The following is a 14,716-nucleotide window of genomic DNA, read 5'->3' on the forward strand; positions in this document are numbered from 1 at the left end:
CTTTCGCGGACGCTGAGCTTCTGGATCCTTCTGACTTCACGGATCATATTTTTCCCACATCTGCAACCTCGCCTCCCATTGCTGACTCTCCACTTGAGTATCACCCCCGCACATCTTCTACACCGGGGTACCCTGCGAATCCTCGAATGCTTTTGGCTAGGTTGTACTTGCAACTCGGAATATTCCTTGATTATTATACCGGTGCACATGAACCGAGCCTGAGCGCTACGCTCCGTACCCGGGCCCCGCCCATTCCAATCGATGAACTCACCCTCAAACATAAGATTTTATTTCCCCAGATGAATGTTACCGGTGCCTGGCCCCCCACTCTATTTGTCCATGGCGAGATCGACACGGCAGTTCCCGCGGATGAATCCCGATACCTTCATTGCTCACTTCTAGATGCCGGTGTTAATAGCGAAATCATGGTGATAGACGGGATGGAACATTCATTTGACTATGCGCCAGAGAGCGAGGAAAAATTCGGAGGCCTTTTCGATCACATAGCCATCTTTTTTGGGGATAAATTAAATGGTGAGTGTGTTGCATTAACATATTTACCAGCAATTCGGGAGGACTTAATTAACAGTGCGCAGTGTAGCCAATATTGGCCATCCGATTGGGGCCGTGGACGTCGCGATTTCTGCCGAGTATACCGAGAACCTAATGTATTCAGGAACGATGAAATTCGGAGACTTGCGGGGCGCAACAATATTGCAAGTCGGCAGACATGAAACAGATGCTGTGTAGACATTCAAGTGAGTGCTCGAAAATGAAGTACATAAAATCCTATTTTTTTCTCATGGATATCGGAAACAAATGCGGGCATTTTTGCCTCGGAAACGAATGTTCTGTGGGCTCAAAAGCCTCAGAGCGTCGCACACCGCCACCTCCGGCGGATCGAGGATATTTACCAAGGATCGATTCAACATCGATTGCTCCTGATCAATAATTTCAGGTCCAAAATGATCTCGAGGCTCGTTCTGGAACACGACGACGAATCGCCCAGTCGGTCCAGATCTTTCGCGGGTGTTATGTTTGGACACTGAGTCGTGTTGCCGTCTTGTTAAAATTTATAAGAGTTACGTTCTCGTTCGATTTCTTCAACTACTACCACGACAATACGCCCTCAAGATGTCTTCAAGCGCGCTCACTTTTTCTGACAGTTCTATCGACGCTATATGGGGTCCGGGGTTCATTGGTAAGTCCGTCGCGTCTTGAAGCCTTCTGCTAGGCTCTGATGTCACGCGACCAGGGTTTATTGTCAGTGTGGGGTGAGTTTCAGCTTTTTTTTTTCATTTACCACCTCTTAACGCGCATCGTATAGGTTGTACGGACTTACTATATCACAGACCCTTCATTATTATCAATATTACTACCACGAGGACGAAATAACACTCAAGCTGCTCGTCTTGCTCGTATTGTACGCATCGGTTTTCTGTTTTCCCTCGTGTCGTCGTTGATTATAGGATTGAAGTTCATTGGATTCATTTCACGTCTACGCGACAGCCCATTCCTTTTGGCGCTATTTCATCGAAGGGCGGATTAGCTCGACCCTCGGCAATGCGCTCCCTTGGTATGTGAGGTTGAGTACGACCTTTCCGGCGTATCATTGACGATGAAACGTCGACTGTACAGGCAACTAATTGTAAGTCCGGCATTTACTTGCCGTGTATGTAAACCCGTCTAACTATTTTTCAGGCATCTTTGATGACCACCGTACGTGTTCTCGACTTGTTCCATTTTCCTAGACGTGCTTATAGCGTCCGTAGTATGTAATAACATTCATTGTACAAAGGTTAGTGCACATGATTCACGTTCTTACCATTGACTGACACTTGACGCGCAGTTACTACGGATATCGGGTCTTTAAAGGTTTGTTGCACTTTGAATACCGTCGCGCTGGTACTCATTTGCTATAGTGAGCCGACACAATAAAATAATAGTGGGCGCGATAGTGAGTGAAATTTTCTCCATTGAATCACTGTCTGACTTATGGTTAGTGTTTCTTCGCGCTTGTCCAACTTGGTGAGTAGATTCTTGATTCGTTGTAAAGCTCGTTCTGACTTACCCTTCATCAGCTTCTGGCACTGGTAAGCCGTTGATACCACTGCAGTTTGTTCTGCGTCTCATACAGCCTTGCTATCAGCATTTGTCGCAGAGGAGTAAGCAAGCCTTTTGATTTTATTGGCGATGACTCATTATATTTTGTACACCAGGATCAATGCCAGCGCCAATTCGCGCACGGACATATTCTCAAATAGTGTAGGTGCTTCGGTTGTTGTGACAATCGACACCTATAAACGGTACACATTTTAGGCGGTCTTGATACTGGAACTGTCCAGTACCGTGCTAGGTGACTTGCTTGATCACCTGCGCGACGGTCTGGTACCTTCGTGCAGAGCGAACTGGAATGCAGATGTATGTGTCGATTGCATTCTCCTTTCGAGTGTTTCTGACACAACAACAGGACGGAAAAGCTTGTCCACCGGCTTGTCGTTCACGCCATTAATATGGGAATGATTGGAGGGTATGTATTACTATTTTAACAAGCATGTGTGCGGCCGCTGTAACTTTCCTTTAGCGTCGTAGCGCTTGTTCAGTTGATTGTGGTGAGTAAGAACACCACTTTCTATTTATTTAAATCTGACTCTTTCATTAGTTTGTTGCTCGACGCAGAGAGATGCTATTCTTTGCTCCGAACTTAGTTGTTAGCAAATGTATGTGTGTTTCCTATTTTGTAGGTTGAATATGCAGCTAATGTTTCACAAGGCTATGTCAATAGTTTGCTAGCGACACTCAACGCAAGGCACTCAATTCGTGATGCCCGTGATGCGTGGATGGATGATGATAATGCACATGGCATAGTTCTTCATCGAGTCGGGCACCATGCATCAGCTGGGTTGTGGGGAAGGCACAAGACGCCTATGGACATGAAAGAACTTCGGTTCGTTAACTTGCGTTCTTCTTTCTCGATCCTTGGGCTTATGGACCGCAGACGTTTCCGCCTCGCCATGCAAAAGCACGCTGATTCTATGAGCATGGCGACTGCCGGTGATGAGGAAGTTCCGCATGATCGCAAGTATGCCGATCGTGGAGACGCCAAGTCTGCGTTAAAAAATTACGAGATCAAAGCTCAAGGAAGTGTGTATGTGATGGGGGACCTAGCTGCATGAGGGTTCCCCCCCCCCCCCCCCCCCGGCGCCCTGATCTGGCCTGATTCCTTGTAATTGTACGTAGACGGGATGCCGTCCGGAGATTGGACCTCCACACCCTAAAATATCTTTATCGCTGTAAAAAAAAAGTCAAAAGTAGTATTGTCTGTATAACATACGGAAGGATGACGGTCTGTCCAATTTGAACTGTCAAACCATAGACTAGTGTCTTACTGAGTTCTCACACAGCCCTTTCTCCGTCCGGTCAGTGGAACAGGAAGTGATGGTTGATTGATGCCGATCAGCTCCGATCACGGAATCCAGGTATGTATAAGAAACACTTTTACAACCTGTGTGGATCGCCAGCCGGGGAAGGTATGCCAATCCAAGGTCACGATCAGTACACTGAACCACGGTTTGATTCGACAGTCATTTTTTGTTCCGGCTAAATGCTTCAATATACCTAAGTGCGCAGTCTCGACCAAAAATCTTACCACACTTGGGAGAAGTCTAGTTTCTCGTAAGACAGACGTCGATATAGATCTGGTAATGAGGAGCAGGGATGGTCTGTATGTAAGAGGGGACGTCCAACTTGGCCTGCCGCCAACTTGCCGCAACCATATGTAACTTAAATATGATAGGGTTTCGGAGCAGTACACAAATGATGAACTAGTTATTCTGCTAGTCAACTTGTGGAGAAGCTAACTGGAAGGTTATGCAGTATCCGGCGCGTTAGGTAATATGATATACCGCTGCGAAACGGAAGATGCAAGGGAACACGGGAAGAAGCCTGCCGTATTTACTATTGAACCCTTCGGGCCGGGATGTTAGCGGTATTTGGTCATGTTTGGAATACAACCTATCGGGATTGTAAACAATGGCAAACTATTGCCCTCTCCTTCAAACAACACCCCTCTGGTAATTCTTCCCTCCTCGCAGCCGTAATGGGGCCGGGGGATGACAAGGACGCAACTAACGGGATACCCCAAGATCAATCTAATATTTCTACCGCGACCCCCACTGCGACCTCTTCGTCTACACAAAAAAACGAATCAGACAATATTCTCGAGAAGTACAAAAAACTGAAGAGACGTTTTTTCGAGCTCGAGGAGGTTAGGATCTCCTGGTTCTGTTCGTGTATGATGATGTTGTTAATGCTGGTTAGAAACATAAGGAAACGAGCAGTGAATTACAGAGATCAAGTGAACGGAATGTGCGGATACGACAAGAACGAAAGTACGCCGCTATCTGTTTGTCTGTAGCGTGCCAATCTAACTGATTTTCACAGCATGCTATTAGAACGAATAATGGAGTTAGAGGCTCAACCTCAATTCAAGGCTAATGGCGGGGAGCTCATTTCCTCTACTCTTGACCAGCCACCATCCAGTGCGTTCCCACGGAGTCTGCTCACTGCACGCGCACGTTCGTCTTTTATCAATAATTTGCGTCAGGCCGCTGAGGACGAAGGTATTACCGCTAGCACTGACACAACTGCTCCTCGGCACATTGGAGTAGCAGCCGATGAGCGTCCAGCGAAACGAGCTCGTACTTTAAATGGAGAGTCTCGGGATGCTACCGCAAGTCCAGGACCGAATGGTTCAGCTACACCTCGACTGCATATACAGACATCTGCCGCGCCTGGTTCACCTGCTCCCGATTCATCGCATCCAACGTACACCCACCCTCCTGTACCGCCTCCAAATCCTTATGACCGTCCATTAACACCTCCAACACCCCTTGCAGACCATTTCTTACCACAAGGCGGTATCATACGTCCTTCTCCTATCAGTGAAGACGCGCCAATGCAGATTGATACGACGCGTGCCAGTCCTTCGGCTCCTCCCCAGCAGCCGGGACTTGGAGCTTCGGAAGCCACGTCAGAGAAGGCGCCTGAAGACGCGTCCATTGTCGAGCAATCGATCTCTACCTCCCTTCCTGTCTCTGCGTCTCGCAGTGAAACCGCTGCTGAGCCAGATCCCGCCCCTGCACCTACTCGCCGCAGTACCAGGGCCAGACGTCCAGTAAATTATAATGATGATGAACCAACTGCTTCCCCTTCAAAGAATGAAAAGGTCCCGCCAGCTCGAAAAACGAGAGCGGCAGCTAAGGCATCCAACTCCGAAGCTTCAGGGGCATCAAATTCCTCTTCTGCTCCATCCAATCCGATACCTGGTGCCGCGTCTTCAGTGTCGAGTTCAGCACCAGTTCAGACTCCGACACCAACACCGATGCACAATATTAATCCTATTCTTATGGGCGCGACTGGGGCAACCGCAGGAAATGGATCGGTCCCTTCCACTTCTATGTCACCCCCAGCGCCCTCACCGACGATGGGCATCAATCCTTATTCTGTGTATTACCCAACCCCCAGCGCCACCGCGACTCCTGCACACCCTTTTCCCTATAGCTACTATTACATGCCTGGCTCAGGACTGATGCCGCCTGGAATGATGCCGCCTGGTGCGTTCCCTCCGGGCCCTCCTATGCCTTCGCATCCTGGAACTAGCCAATCACCGCCGCAACAAAGACCGACGTCGGAGTCACAACGACAGGCCAGGCCGAAGCGGCTGAAGGCTCACACGGTGACGAGTAAGAGTTATAGCATCCCAATGGTGCCGCGGGACAAGAGCGGTCGGCCAATGCTACCCTTGAATGTGGGTATTATGACGGTTATATCTCTTGGGGAGGTCTGTATGAGGGAGCATTTTCATACAGAGAGGTATATCTTCCCTGTCGGGTATGAAGTCACACGGTCAGTTTTGCCCCTGCACTGGTTTTTACTTTGAGGTAGAACTTGCTGATTCCATCACAGACGGTACCTTTCAACCATCGACCCCAACATCGAAGTTGTATATCACTGTACAATTCTTGACGGCGGCGATGGACCCAAGTTTCAGATCGTCCCCTCAGATGTTGCCGATAAACCTGTCATTGCAGGGACGGCGACTGGGGCTTGGTCGAGCATCGTGAAACAGGCGAATGCAATCCGAAATCGGCAGCATTCTAATTCTGTGTCTGGACCGGATTTCTTCGGGTTGGGGCAGAATACCATCAAGCACCTTATCCAACAGCTGCCTAATGCAGACAAGTTGAGGGACTACGTATGGCAGAATTTCGTGGAGGGAGGGTAAGTCTGTCATACCATTTGTCCGGGATTAGGGATTGACAGATGAATACACTCTAGGCCGTTGGGAGGCAGACACGCGGCGGTAATACCAGCTCTACCGGAAGAGTATGATTCGTCAGTGCCTATAGGACCGTATTATCCATCTACGAGCGAGAAACTCCGACGAGAGCAGCTGGCAGTACAAGCTGGACAACCTCGGAAGAGCCATTATCCGCCTCATGTCATGGCGCGCGCGGCACAGGAGGCTCAAAATAATGCCCGACAGCAGCAGGCTCAGCAGCAGCACCCTCCACAACCAATGCCGCAGCCACAACCGATGCCGCAACAACCACAGTCGACATCTCAACCACAGCCACAGCCACAGCCACCACCCCTTCACCCACAGCAATTAGGGATATCAGAGAGCGCTGCCGATGCTGCGACATTCGCAAGCCTCATCAGCGCTTATGGAGCTGCGCAGGCGGGAGGTGCGGCCCCCGCAGGTATGATGGCGGGTGGGCCGCCACCAAGTGGACCACCACCTTCATAGCCCATTTACCACACGGAAGAGTGGGTGTGAGCCTGTCTTTATTTGTTACGCTCATTTAATCTACTTTATGATTGGAGTTTCGATTTTCACTGCTATCATGTTTTGTGCTATCTCTTTACTCATCATTACTGACCAATTGCAACCATCTTTCTCATTCGCCCACTTAGGTTCGGTGTATTGTCGCATGTGCTGGCCTCTACTCTATGCCGGTCCAGGGATATCTATCTCACCTCTGGACGGGTCGATGGAGCGCGGTGGCGGGATGATGGACGCTTCTTACTACGAAGCGTCTTAACTACCACCGTGATGCATTTTACGTTCGAGGCAAAATCAATCAAAAGTAAGAGTGGTTTATCGAACTTACTACCTCTGTGGGGACTCCTACTGTTGCAAGGACAGTGCCGGTATATGGAGTAGTATAAGGGGTGTACATTATATGGAGATCTGAATGTATGTTCCAGGGTTGTACTTAGGCATGATTTCCTGCAGAGCAGTGTATTCACCCACAATGTCACGGTTCTACTGATACGAGGATCTTCCAGCATGGGATAGCAGAGTTTTACACCTGACATCTACGAAGCAAGTTCAAACTGTCGAAAACCCAGGTCTGCCATTGGTAGGTATTCAAATATTTATTCGATTGGGTTTTGACTTTCAGAACCGCCAACAAGACTTGCCGCTGTCTGCCGATACCGTATTTCGGACTCGGAACGATTTCGGCACGACTCTAACCAACATGTTCGTTTTCTATTTTCAAGGACGTAAACTATCGTCCATCGACATCTTCAGTGTTGTTCTCACTTCTCTGAATGTTTTTGCAGGTAGAAACACTTTCATAACTTCTGGCATATCATACCTGATCTAACGTCTCACATAGGACCATCCAGATGAACGAAGATAAACAGTCTTTTATCAGCCTAAAAGCCAAAGTGCGGCGAAACCGCTACGTACTTCCCAAACTGTTTGGAATTCTGCAGCGACGTTTCGAAGAATGTCCGACAGACTCGATTTTGTTTGACACAGAAACCCAGGACCTTTATGAAACGTTCTTCAGAGGTCTGCGGGACCTTCTTCAGTCCTCCAAGAACGAGATCCTAAGGCCGAATGGCAACGGCGACTTATTTCAAGGTCTATGGTATACAATAACAGAATGAAGTACCCAGCTTGTGGTCGTCCTAGCCCGATATGACTCTGAGTGTCTCGACGAGTCCACCATTTGGGTCGTCATCGAACAGCTCTACGAGTTCATTTACTCTCTCCTCCGTGCCGACGATATTTATTCTCGCGAAATAGCGTCTGGGCCATACATCTCTATCACCTCGCATCTGTACCTTAAAGCGGTTCAAAGTTACCGCCCACTACTTCACCTTGAATTTCTCCTTGAGAAACCGCTCCTGCGCTTCCTTCAAGTTGTCGCAAATACGCCATCAGCGAGATATGAACCATTTGCCGACACAGCTCACAGTCTCATGATGTCATGTTTCCAGCGCATCGTCGCACGCGTCCAGGATCCCACCATATCGTTTGACGCACGTCTCCGTGCTCACGCCTTTGTCTACACTGTTTCCTTGTCATCAGACGGATACAACCGAATATTTCTTGCCAATAGAGCACTCTACTGGTTTTCCCTCAGCATCGCACATTTTCTCCCCTTCATAACCGCCAACCCGACCCAATATGGGCCAATGCTGGTACCGAACATGAACTACCTCGCCAGATGCCTGAGGCAATCTGGGCCTGAATATATGGCTGAGGCGCTTGATGCGGGCATCCTAAACACACTTCTCAACCTCCATCTGCTGATGCCTCGCACGTCTGATGCGCCAATAGATATCATAAACTGGCTTCATATGGGACTGGTCTTTCGGGGTGTGTTACGGAGAGCTCGTAGAGCCCTGGATAATATCGAGCAGGATGGAACAGAGTCTATTTTGAGATCGGGAAAGACTAAAGAAGCATGGATGGCTATGAAAACGACCGCAAAACACATGCAGGCCTTTAAGAGCTACTACCACACTCAGGTTCTAGATAATGATCAGGAATTGGAATGCAATAACGTTCAGGTTCGTTCGCAATACTCTACTTTCTCTCATCATCCACATTAATCTCCGTAATATAACAGTGTCCCAACCCCAATGTAGGACGACATCCCAAACGGTGCACCGGCTGCTGGATTAGACTGTTCTGCTCTCGCGCCTGCCAAAAGGCTGGTTGGAAAGCACACCGGCACGAATGTCACGATCTGGCACAGCGGCGGAGAGGTAATGCTATAGTGTACTTTCATCTCGTTCTCAACTGATCATCCTCTCGAATAGATGGCATTTCCGGGCCAATGGGCGAGCACGACTCCTTCTACGTTCGACAATGTGCTCTCGAGGAGCTTAAAGCCAATGCACGCCATGTCCGCGATCTCAAACGAGAGTACTTACAAAAGCATTCAAACCATCCCCTGAGGCGTCTTGTAGTCGTTTGCGACTACGCGTTGCTGCCAAGAACCATTACTATAATCTCAAACGAAGACCTCGAAGAAGAGGCGACAAGCCCTGAACCTCTGGCTGATGCAGATGAGGGAAGAGCACAGATATTACGCATCATCACTCCTTGGAAAGGTGGACCTGCGGGCATGCTGCTCAATGTTATGTATACTCCCGAGTACCGCTCGGATGAACATCTTGTAATGAGTGGTCTATAAAGTCTAAAAGTGATTCAGTTCGGGATAGTCGGGATAGCTTAGGCAAAGCGGTAGTAGACATTTCTTTCCGCGATCCTCTCTTGGCTGTCGATAGCTCATTTTTTCTGGGGGGATTGGGGTTTTCTTTGTCGATTCTTTGCTAAAAAGTTCAGAATATGGTTCGGGTCGTCTCTCACACACATCTACTTGCGCTGAGAGCCGCATAAATTAAGAATGCATATGTAATGTACAATAGAAATTTGAAAAGCTTCAACGATTATACAGCCTATTCGATTTGCGATGAGTAGACGCAGCGAGAATTAAATATCAAGGTCCGGTCTTTATTATTCTAATCAATGGCTAGATAGAGATTTTTTTTTTTGATAAATGATTGACCGCCGTGTTGTTATTTGCACAGCCCATCAGATAGACATCTTAAATAGAGAGAGGGCCGACACGGCGTTGAAAAGCCAAGGGGATTTTATCCCCCGACCGTCAATTGTCGACGCCCTCCTCCATGTCTGACCATTCCAGCGGTTACCTGTAAAATAAGATATAGTTCCACAAAGGAGCATCTAGCATTCAAGCAGGCAACCTTACATTTGTAGGTAAATATAGTCACGCACCATCATCGTGTGAAGATGAATGCTAAGTTTTATCCTGTTCGGAAAGACAATTCATACCCTTTCATACCAGCGAAAATAATTATGCGGGAAGATCTAGCACTGATCTTTGAGAACGATCGTCCCCGCCGATTGGCGCAACCGCTGAAGCCTTCAACTCTATTGTGTCCGCTGAAGTCAAAGCGGCGGGTGTCCATCATTTGACCGCTTTGAAACCCAATTGAGATGGAAAAAGAAATAATAATAAAAACATAGAAGGAAACTCCGGACGCTAGAATCAAACTGCACTCCTTCCTTTCCGTGTGTGTTCAACAACACTGTACCGCCCGAACAGTTGATATTACACGGATCCCACCACAGAAGATTTAGTCGGTTCCAATTGCTTCAAACTCGACGAGTCGCACCATCGTCAATGGATTGGCATTCCGAATTGAGGCAGATTGCGGCTTACACATATGAATGAATACGCCAAACATCAAACTCAGTCTCTCTGCATCTTGATCGTTTATCAGATTTCCCATGCTTTATTTAGCTGACGCAGATTCTCTCTGCCAACCGGAATCTCCTGGATAAGACAAAAGAGGACCCAAAGGTCTGGAAATAGAAGGAACATTCCCAAGGTTAGGAACCGCGCAGGCAGGCTGGGTGCTTCGGTCAGGAGCCCAGCCTAGCAACAAATTCCGCCGCCAACACTAAACTGATCATCCAAGTTCAACGTAAATACAGCAGATAGGAGAGCGAAACATGGTAGAGGGGATTAATGCCTCGCCATCGCCCGCGCCGCGACATTATCAGCGGTCGGCAACATCCCATGGCCGTGCCCATGTGAATCACGCCTCCCAACAGACCCGTGCCCGTGATTCTTCGCACAGATCATATCGAGCTCCTCTAATAAGGTCTGGTGCCTGTAAGACAGTCGTATATTGGGTACATTCGTCTACGTGGATGTTTGTTAGCAACACGAGGAGATGACGGACCATGGACGACGATGAACCTTGTTGATATCATTTCCAGCGGCCCCAGGTAGGTACCATTCGGGTCCTATCCAGTGTCGTTTGAGCTCCATCTCGAATCCGCTTTGGATAACCGAGTTTCGCGCGAGCTCGGCCAGCGAGCTTTGAGGGAGCTTGTAAATCTAAAATAGGATGAGATGAGACGGTGATAGGAACGTGAAACCGAAGGAAGCACATGAGCAGCAACACTGTATTCCTCCAGCAGAGGTTCCTATGCCCAAATTCAATCAATGCTGCCTACAACACTTTGAACAATCCACTCCACTAACCTTGGTAAAATGGAACTGCAGCGGATCATCCGTACTCAAGCTGACATTCAGTCCCGTCTTGAAGAAATCCGGCAGAGGATTCCTTTCATACGTCAAAAACAACGCATTATTACTCAGGGGGCTCATCGCTATCCCGATCTGCTTGAGGTAGAACAGGTACTGCAATGCGGGGACCTTGCGAAGCAGGATACCATGCGAGATCGAGTGCGAGGTGAGGAAGGCGGAGGTCAAGTGGTCCGTATCGCCTGCCTCGCCACAATGTGGTCGGAACACGAAAGTATCTACGTGGGATAAGGGGGAGAGGAAGACAAAATAGAAGGAGCCTTACTGAATCCGCGTAACTTCCGCCAGTTATTTAGACTTGCCATGTTGGCGAACATGTAATATATCCTAGCGGTAAGAGAGATAAGGCAAGCTAATCCATCGATGAAATCTCTTACCAATATGAGTAAGGTGGCGACTGATTGGTATCCCAGACTCGCGGATAAGGGAACTTTTTGTATATCCTCCTCTCAGCCTTGGATTCATCGTCTACGGTATCGAAGCCGACTACGCGTTGCAGGAAAACATGCAGCTCTGGGTGAGTCGTCGGATCTTTGGTTACCTCAAACAGCGGCCTGAACACATCTGGCGAATTGTGAACATGCAAAACGCAAGGGAAAGAATCCACCAAGGACGTACTGATAACGATATCCTCAAAGGTCTTGATAGATCCATTCGCTTTGTACACGTCATACAGCCGCGGAACCTGGATGAGCCATCGGACGTTGTGCGAGTAGAGCTTATTGTTGACGATCCATTTTGCGATCTTGTCCCATTCGGACGGAGACCGACCGTAGATGCTAAGTCGCCATTCACAGTTCTAATTTCCCTATCCTTCAGCAAAATACATCGACAAGTAGACAAGTACCGTACCTGGTACTTACTCTGTTCCAAGTCGGTCATGACCTCTAAAGCAGCTATGAGCATTTGAAAACGTAAAAGACGCCTAAGCGAACCTTTGGTGATCTCCGCCAAATACCTTCCTTGGATGAAGTTATCTGTCTTCAAGAAGATCTCCCTCAGTCTCGACTCTCCAATCGGGTTATATTTTAGATTGAATTTGTCAAATCTATGGAAGGTGTCCTGGTGCGCATGCATGTCCAACGTGTCGATAGACAAATCGTAGGCTGTCAATTTGAGCGACTGGAATACCTGTTCCAGCGTCAATTCAGCGCCGTCGCGGAATATTACAACATCCTATATAACGTGAGTCAAACGAAGAAACGGAAGGAAACTATAATCAAACCTGAGGGCTACGCTTCATCTTGGATTTAATAAACCGCAATAGATGCTTCTGGTTCATGCTACTTGAATGGTGCACGTGCGTGTCGACTTTACGAAGGTTGTAGAAATCTCTTGTAAAGATAAGATGTCATGAGTTCGTGCAAACACTAATTGAGAGGTTGATTACCTGTGAGGAACGCGCTGAATGAATAAACGAGGCTCTTAATCCCCACCAAAGAAACGAATGAAGCACAAATACCTTCATGTCGGCCAATTCCTGGAACTCATTCAAGAGGCTGTACATCGTAAATTTGCTTGCCAGATACTTGAGTCTTCGAAATGCGAAACTCTTCGTTGGGCCATCCGAGATGACACCTAGAATATAATCCAGGTCCACGAAATATTCACGGATGCTGGGTATGTCAAACGCCGGCATCGCTAAAACTGATCAGTACGATAATCCATTCCAGCAATGGCAAACGCACTTTGACCAGGCTCATACACTTGGAACACGCCCTTTTCATCGATCTTAAAGTCCCAATCATGATCCTCAGGAATCTCACACTCCTCAAGCTTGAACTCTTTCCCACTTCCACCGTATCCCCCGTCGACGCTTACCGCCTCCTTGTCGTCTGTCCAGTGCCAATGCGGAGGTGGTGGACTCGGGTACACCTTCCACGGCTTCGTTTGCTTGGCACCGCTTGATCTTAAACTAGGAGGCATCCCCGCATCCGGCCTCACCCCATTCACATCCGCAAACTCGTCGTCTAGTCCTTGAAAATACCCATCGTAGTCTTTAGGATTGTCCCCCAGTCTCTGGCAGGACTTGCGGGTGTATTTATCACGGAGCTCAAGGCAACGCTGGAATGACTGGAACAGGTTAACCAGCTCCGAAGAGAGGACCGTTTCTATGAGAAACCATCAGACTGGTAACCGTCCAGCGTGTTCACTTCGCTACGAACCTGGCGGGTGTCCCTCCATCACAGACTTGGCCGCCTCCTCCGCTTCCCCTTCGAGTTCTTCGACAAATGGGCTCGATACACGCGCATCGCCAGCTACACCGTGCCCTAGCATGCTCCCTGCAAATGACGCTGCCCCGTCTGAGCGCGCGTCGGAGCCACGTCTATGCGCCCACATCTTCTCTTCGATCTGTCATCATCTGCTTCAATACGCGACTCAATAGTGGAACAGTCAGCCCCTTACATGCTGGAACGTCCGTTCTTCAGGATATCCGTAGAAAGCATCGCGAGATTCGGGGATTTGGGGTGGCGGAGTCGTTGTGAGCTTTCCTGGCGGGGTAACGCCCTCAGCATCGGTTTTAGGTGTCGCAGACATGTTCTTCTTGTTCTTTTGGATTCAAGTACACGTAGAAAATAGGAGTGATGAGGTAGAAACGAGTTGGCGAATAAGCACTGAGATGGAAACAACAAAAGATCGAAATTAAAACGTAATGCGTGTGGATCGGTGGCGGTGCTATCAGGTGATGCAAATCTGCGGAAAATGCCGAAGTTGCTGAGGAGGAGGCATGTCTGTGGTTTCCCATCCTTTACAACGTTTCTTTTGCCACCAAGGCAATACCTGCAACAATTGCCGCATCCACTCTAACTTCTATGATCTAGTCAGCTCTCGTCCTACTCAGTGTTTCTGCCGCGCCGCAACTCGGAAACTCCCGCCCGTAAACTAGGTTCACCAGTAATTCCCGACGGTACGAAACCGACTCATCACAGTCTAAACTAGCCGCTGCGCCCTCACAGCTCGGGGTTCAAAAAATCTTATTCAGTATTTTTTTTTACCGCTTTGATCCCCAGCGGCAACGGTAAATACCACACCGCCCTTAACATTTCAGATCAACGGTTGCACATATTTTCGCCGGACAGATTTTCCACCTTTTTCCCGACTTAGATGGTCATGAATCTATGTACGGCGAATAAACCTTGAAGGGTGGGCCGGTTAGTCCTCATGCATGATGCGGCCCGCCGGGATTCTCCCACTTGCCGACAGCCCAGGGTGTATCCAAGCTGTCTCTTGTCACATCACTTGACCTCCTCGAGGCCTGTCCATTC

The 14,716-nt window shown here is 48.5% G+C and overlaps 6 protein-coding genes across 6 annotated transcripts; 5 read left to right on the plus strand and 1 right to left on the minus strand.

Annotated features, from left to right (window-relative positions):
* Positions 1-98: 98 nt before the first annotated feature.
* EV420DRAFT_1475712 (uncharacterized protein) lies at positions 99-734 on the plus strand (the record flags this gene model as incomplete). The annotated part of the gene is made up of 2 exons (XM_060469287.1): positions 99-534; positions 565-734. Coding segments are annotated over 2 exons (606 nt in total), but the record flags the coding sequence as incomplete, so codon positions are not given.
* A 400-nt stretch (positions 735-1,134) lies between these two features.
* On the plus strand, positions 1,135-3,176 carry EV420DRAFT_1637757 (uncharacterized protein; the record flags this gene model as incomplete). The annotated part of the gene is made up of 19 exons (XM_060476750.1): positions 1,135-1,201; positions 1,256-1,274; positions 1,328-1,423; positions 1,470-1,580; positions 1,639-1,648; positions 1,702-1,719; positions 1,773-1,798; positions 1,850-1,875; positions 1,923-1,957; positions 2,004-2,028; positions 2,082-2,093; positions 2,150-2,165; positions 2,220-2,265; positions 2,320-2,421; positions 2,481-2,530; positions 2,585-2,612; positions 2,663-2,720; positions 2,773-2,947; positions 2,999-3,176. The coding sequence occupies 19 exons, from the start codon at positions 1,135-1,137 to the stop codon at positions 3,174-3,176; spliced, it is 1,098 nt and encodes a 365-aa protein (XP_060335313.1).
* An 871-nt stretch (positions 3,177-4,047) lies between these two features.
* Positions 4,048-4,814, plus strand: EV420DRAFT_1031178 (uncharacterized protein). The gene is made up of 4 exons (XM_060465404.1): positions 4,048-4,267; positions 4,321-4,391; positions 4,444-4,577; positions 4,636-4,814. The coding sequence occupies exons 1-4, from the start codon at positions 4,100-4,102 to the stop codon at positions 4,668-4,670; spliced, it is 408 nt and encodes a 135-aa protein (XP_060335314.1). The 5' UTR covers positions 4,048-4,099; the 3' UTR covers positions 4,671-4,814.
* Positions 4,815-5,602: 788 nt separating this feature from the next.
* On the plus strand, positions 5,603-6,811 carry EV420DRAFT_1263711 (F/Y rich C-terminus-domain-containing protein; the record flags this gene model as incomplete). Its single annotated transcript, XM_060467189.1, has 3 exons — positions 5,603-5,907; positions 5,968-6,282; positions 6,340-6,811. The coding sequence occupies 3 exons, from the start codon at positions 5,603-5,605 to the stop codon at positions 6,809-6,811; spliced, it is 1,092 nt and encodes a 363-aa protein (XP_060335315.1).
* Positions 6,812-7,698: 887 nt separating this feature from the next.
* EV420DRAFT_1637759 (uncharacterized protein) lies at positions 7,699-9,503 on the plus strand (the record flags this gene model as incomplete). The annotated part of the gene is made up of 4 exons (XM_060476751.1): positions 7,699-7,939; positions 7,991-8,874; positions 8,934-9,072; positions 9,127-9,503. 4 exons carry the CDS (start codon positions 7,699-7,701, stop codon positions 9,501-9,503), a joined length of 1,641 nt encoding a protein of 546 aa, XP_060335316.1.
* Positions 9,504-10,862: 1,359 nt separating this feature from the next.
* Positions 10,863-13,988, minus strand: EV420DRAFT_1637760 (AMP deaminase; the record flags this gene model as incomplete). Its single annotated transcript, XM_060476752.1, has 15 exons — positions 10,863-11,042; positions 11,100-11,240; positions 11,294-11,329; positions 11,388-11,668; positions 11,716-11,777; positions 11,828-12,014; positions 12,069-12,249; positions 12,303-12,337; positions 12,386-12,626; positions 12,676-12,784; positions 12,841-12,854; positions 12,913-13,091; positions 13,139-13,561; positions 13,616-13,802; positions 13,857-13,988. The coding sequence occupies 15 exons, from the start codon at positions 13,986-13,988 to the stop codon at positions 10,863-10,865; spliced, it is 2,388 nt and encodes a 795-aa protein (XP_060335317.1).
* Between the last annotated feature and the right edge of the window lie 728 nt (positions 13,989-14,716).

This window comes from Desarmillaria tabescens (genome assembly GCF_030435595.1).
Source record: "Desarmillaria tabescens strain CCBAS 213 chromosome Unknown EV420scaffold_6, whole genome shotgun sequence".
Classification (NCBI taxonomy): domain Eukaryota; kingdom Fungi; phylum Basidiomycota; class Agaricomycetes; order Agaricales; family Physalacriaceae; genus Desarmillaria; species Desarmillaria tabescens.

What these genes read in the sequence shown, in the direction of transcription:
- EV420DRAFT_1031178 (XM_060465404.1), top strand. Translation starts at nt 4,100, where the DNA reads ATGGGGCCGGGGGATGACAAGGACGCAACTAACGGGATACCCCAAGAT. An exon ending in GTTTTTTCGAGCTCGAGGAG is followed by an intron (nt 4,268 to 4,320) that starts GTTAGGATCTCC and finishes AATGCTGGTTAG; the next exon opens with AAACATAAGGAAACGAGCAG. An exon ending in TCTGCTCACTGCACGCGCAC is followed by an intron (nt 4,578 to 4,635) that starts GTTCGTCTTTTA and finishes TATTACCGCTAG; the next exon opens with CACTGACACAACTGCTCCTC.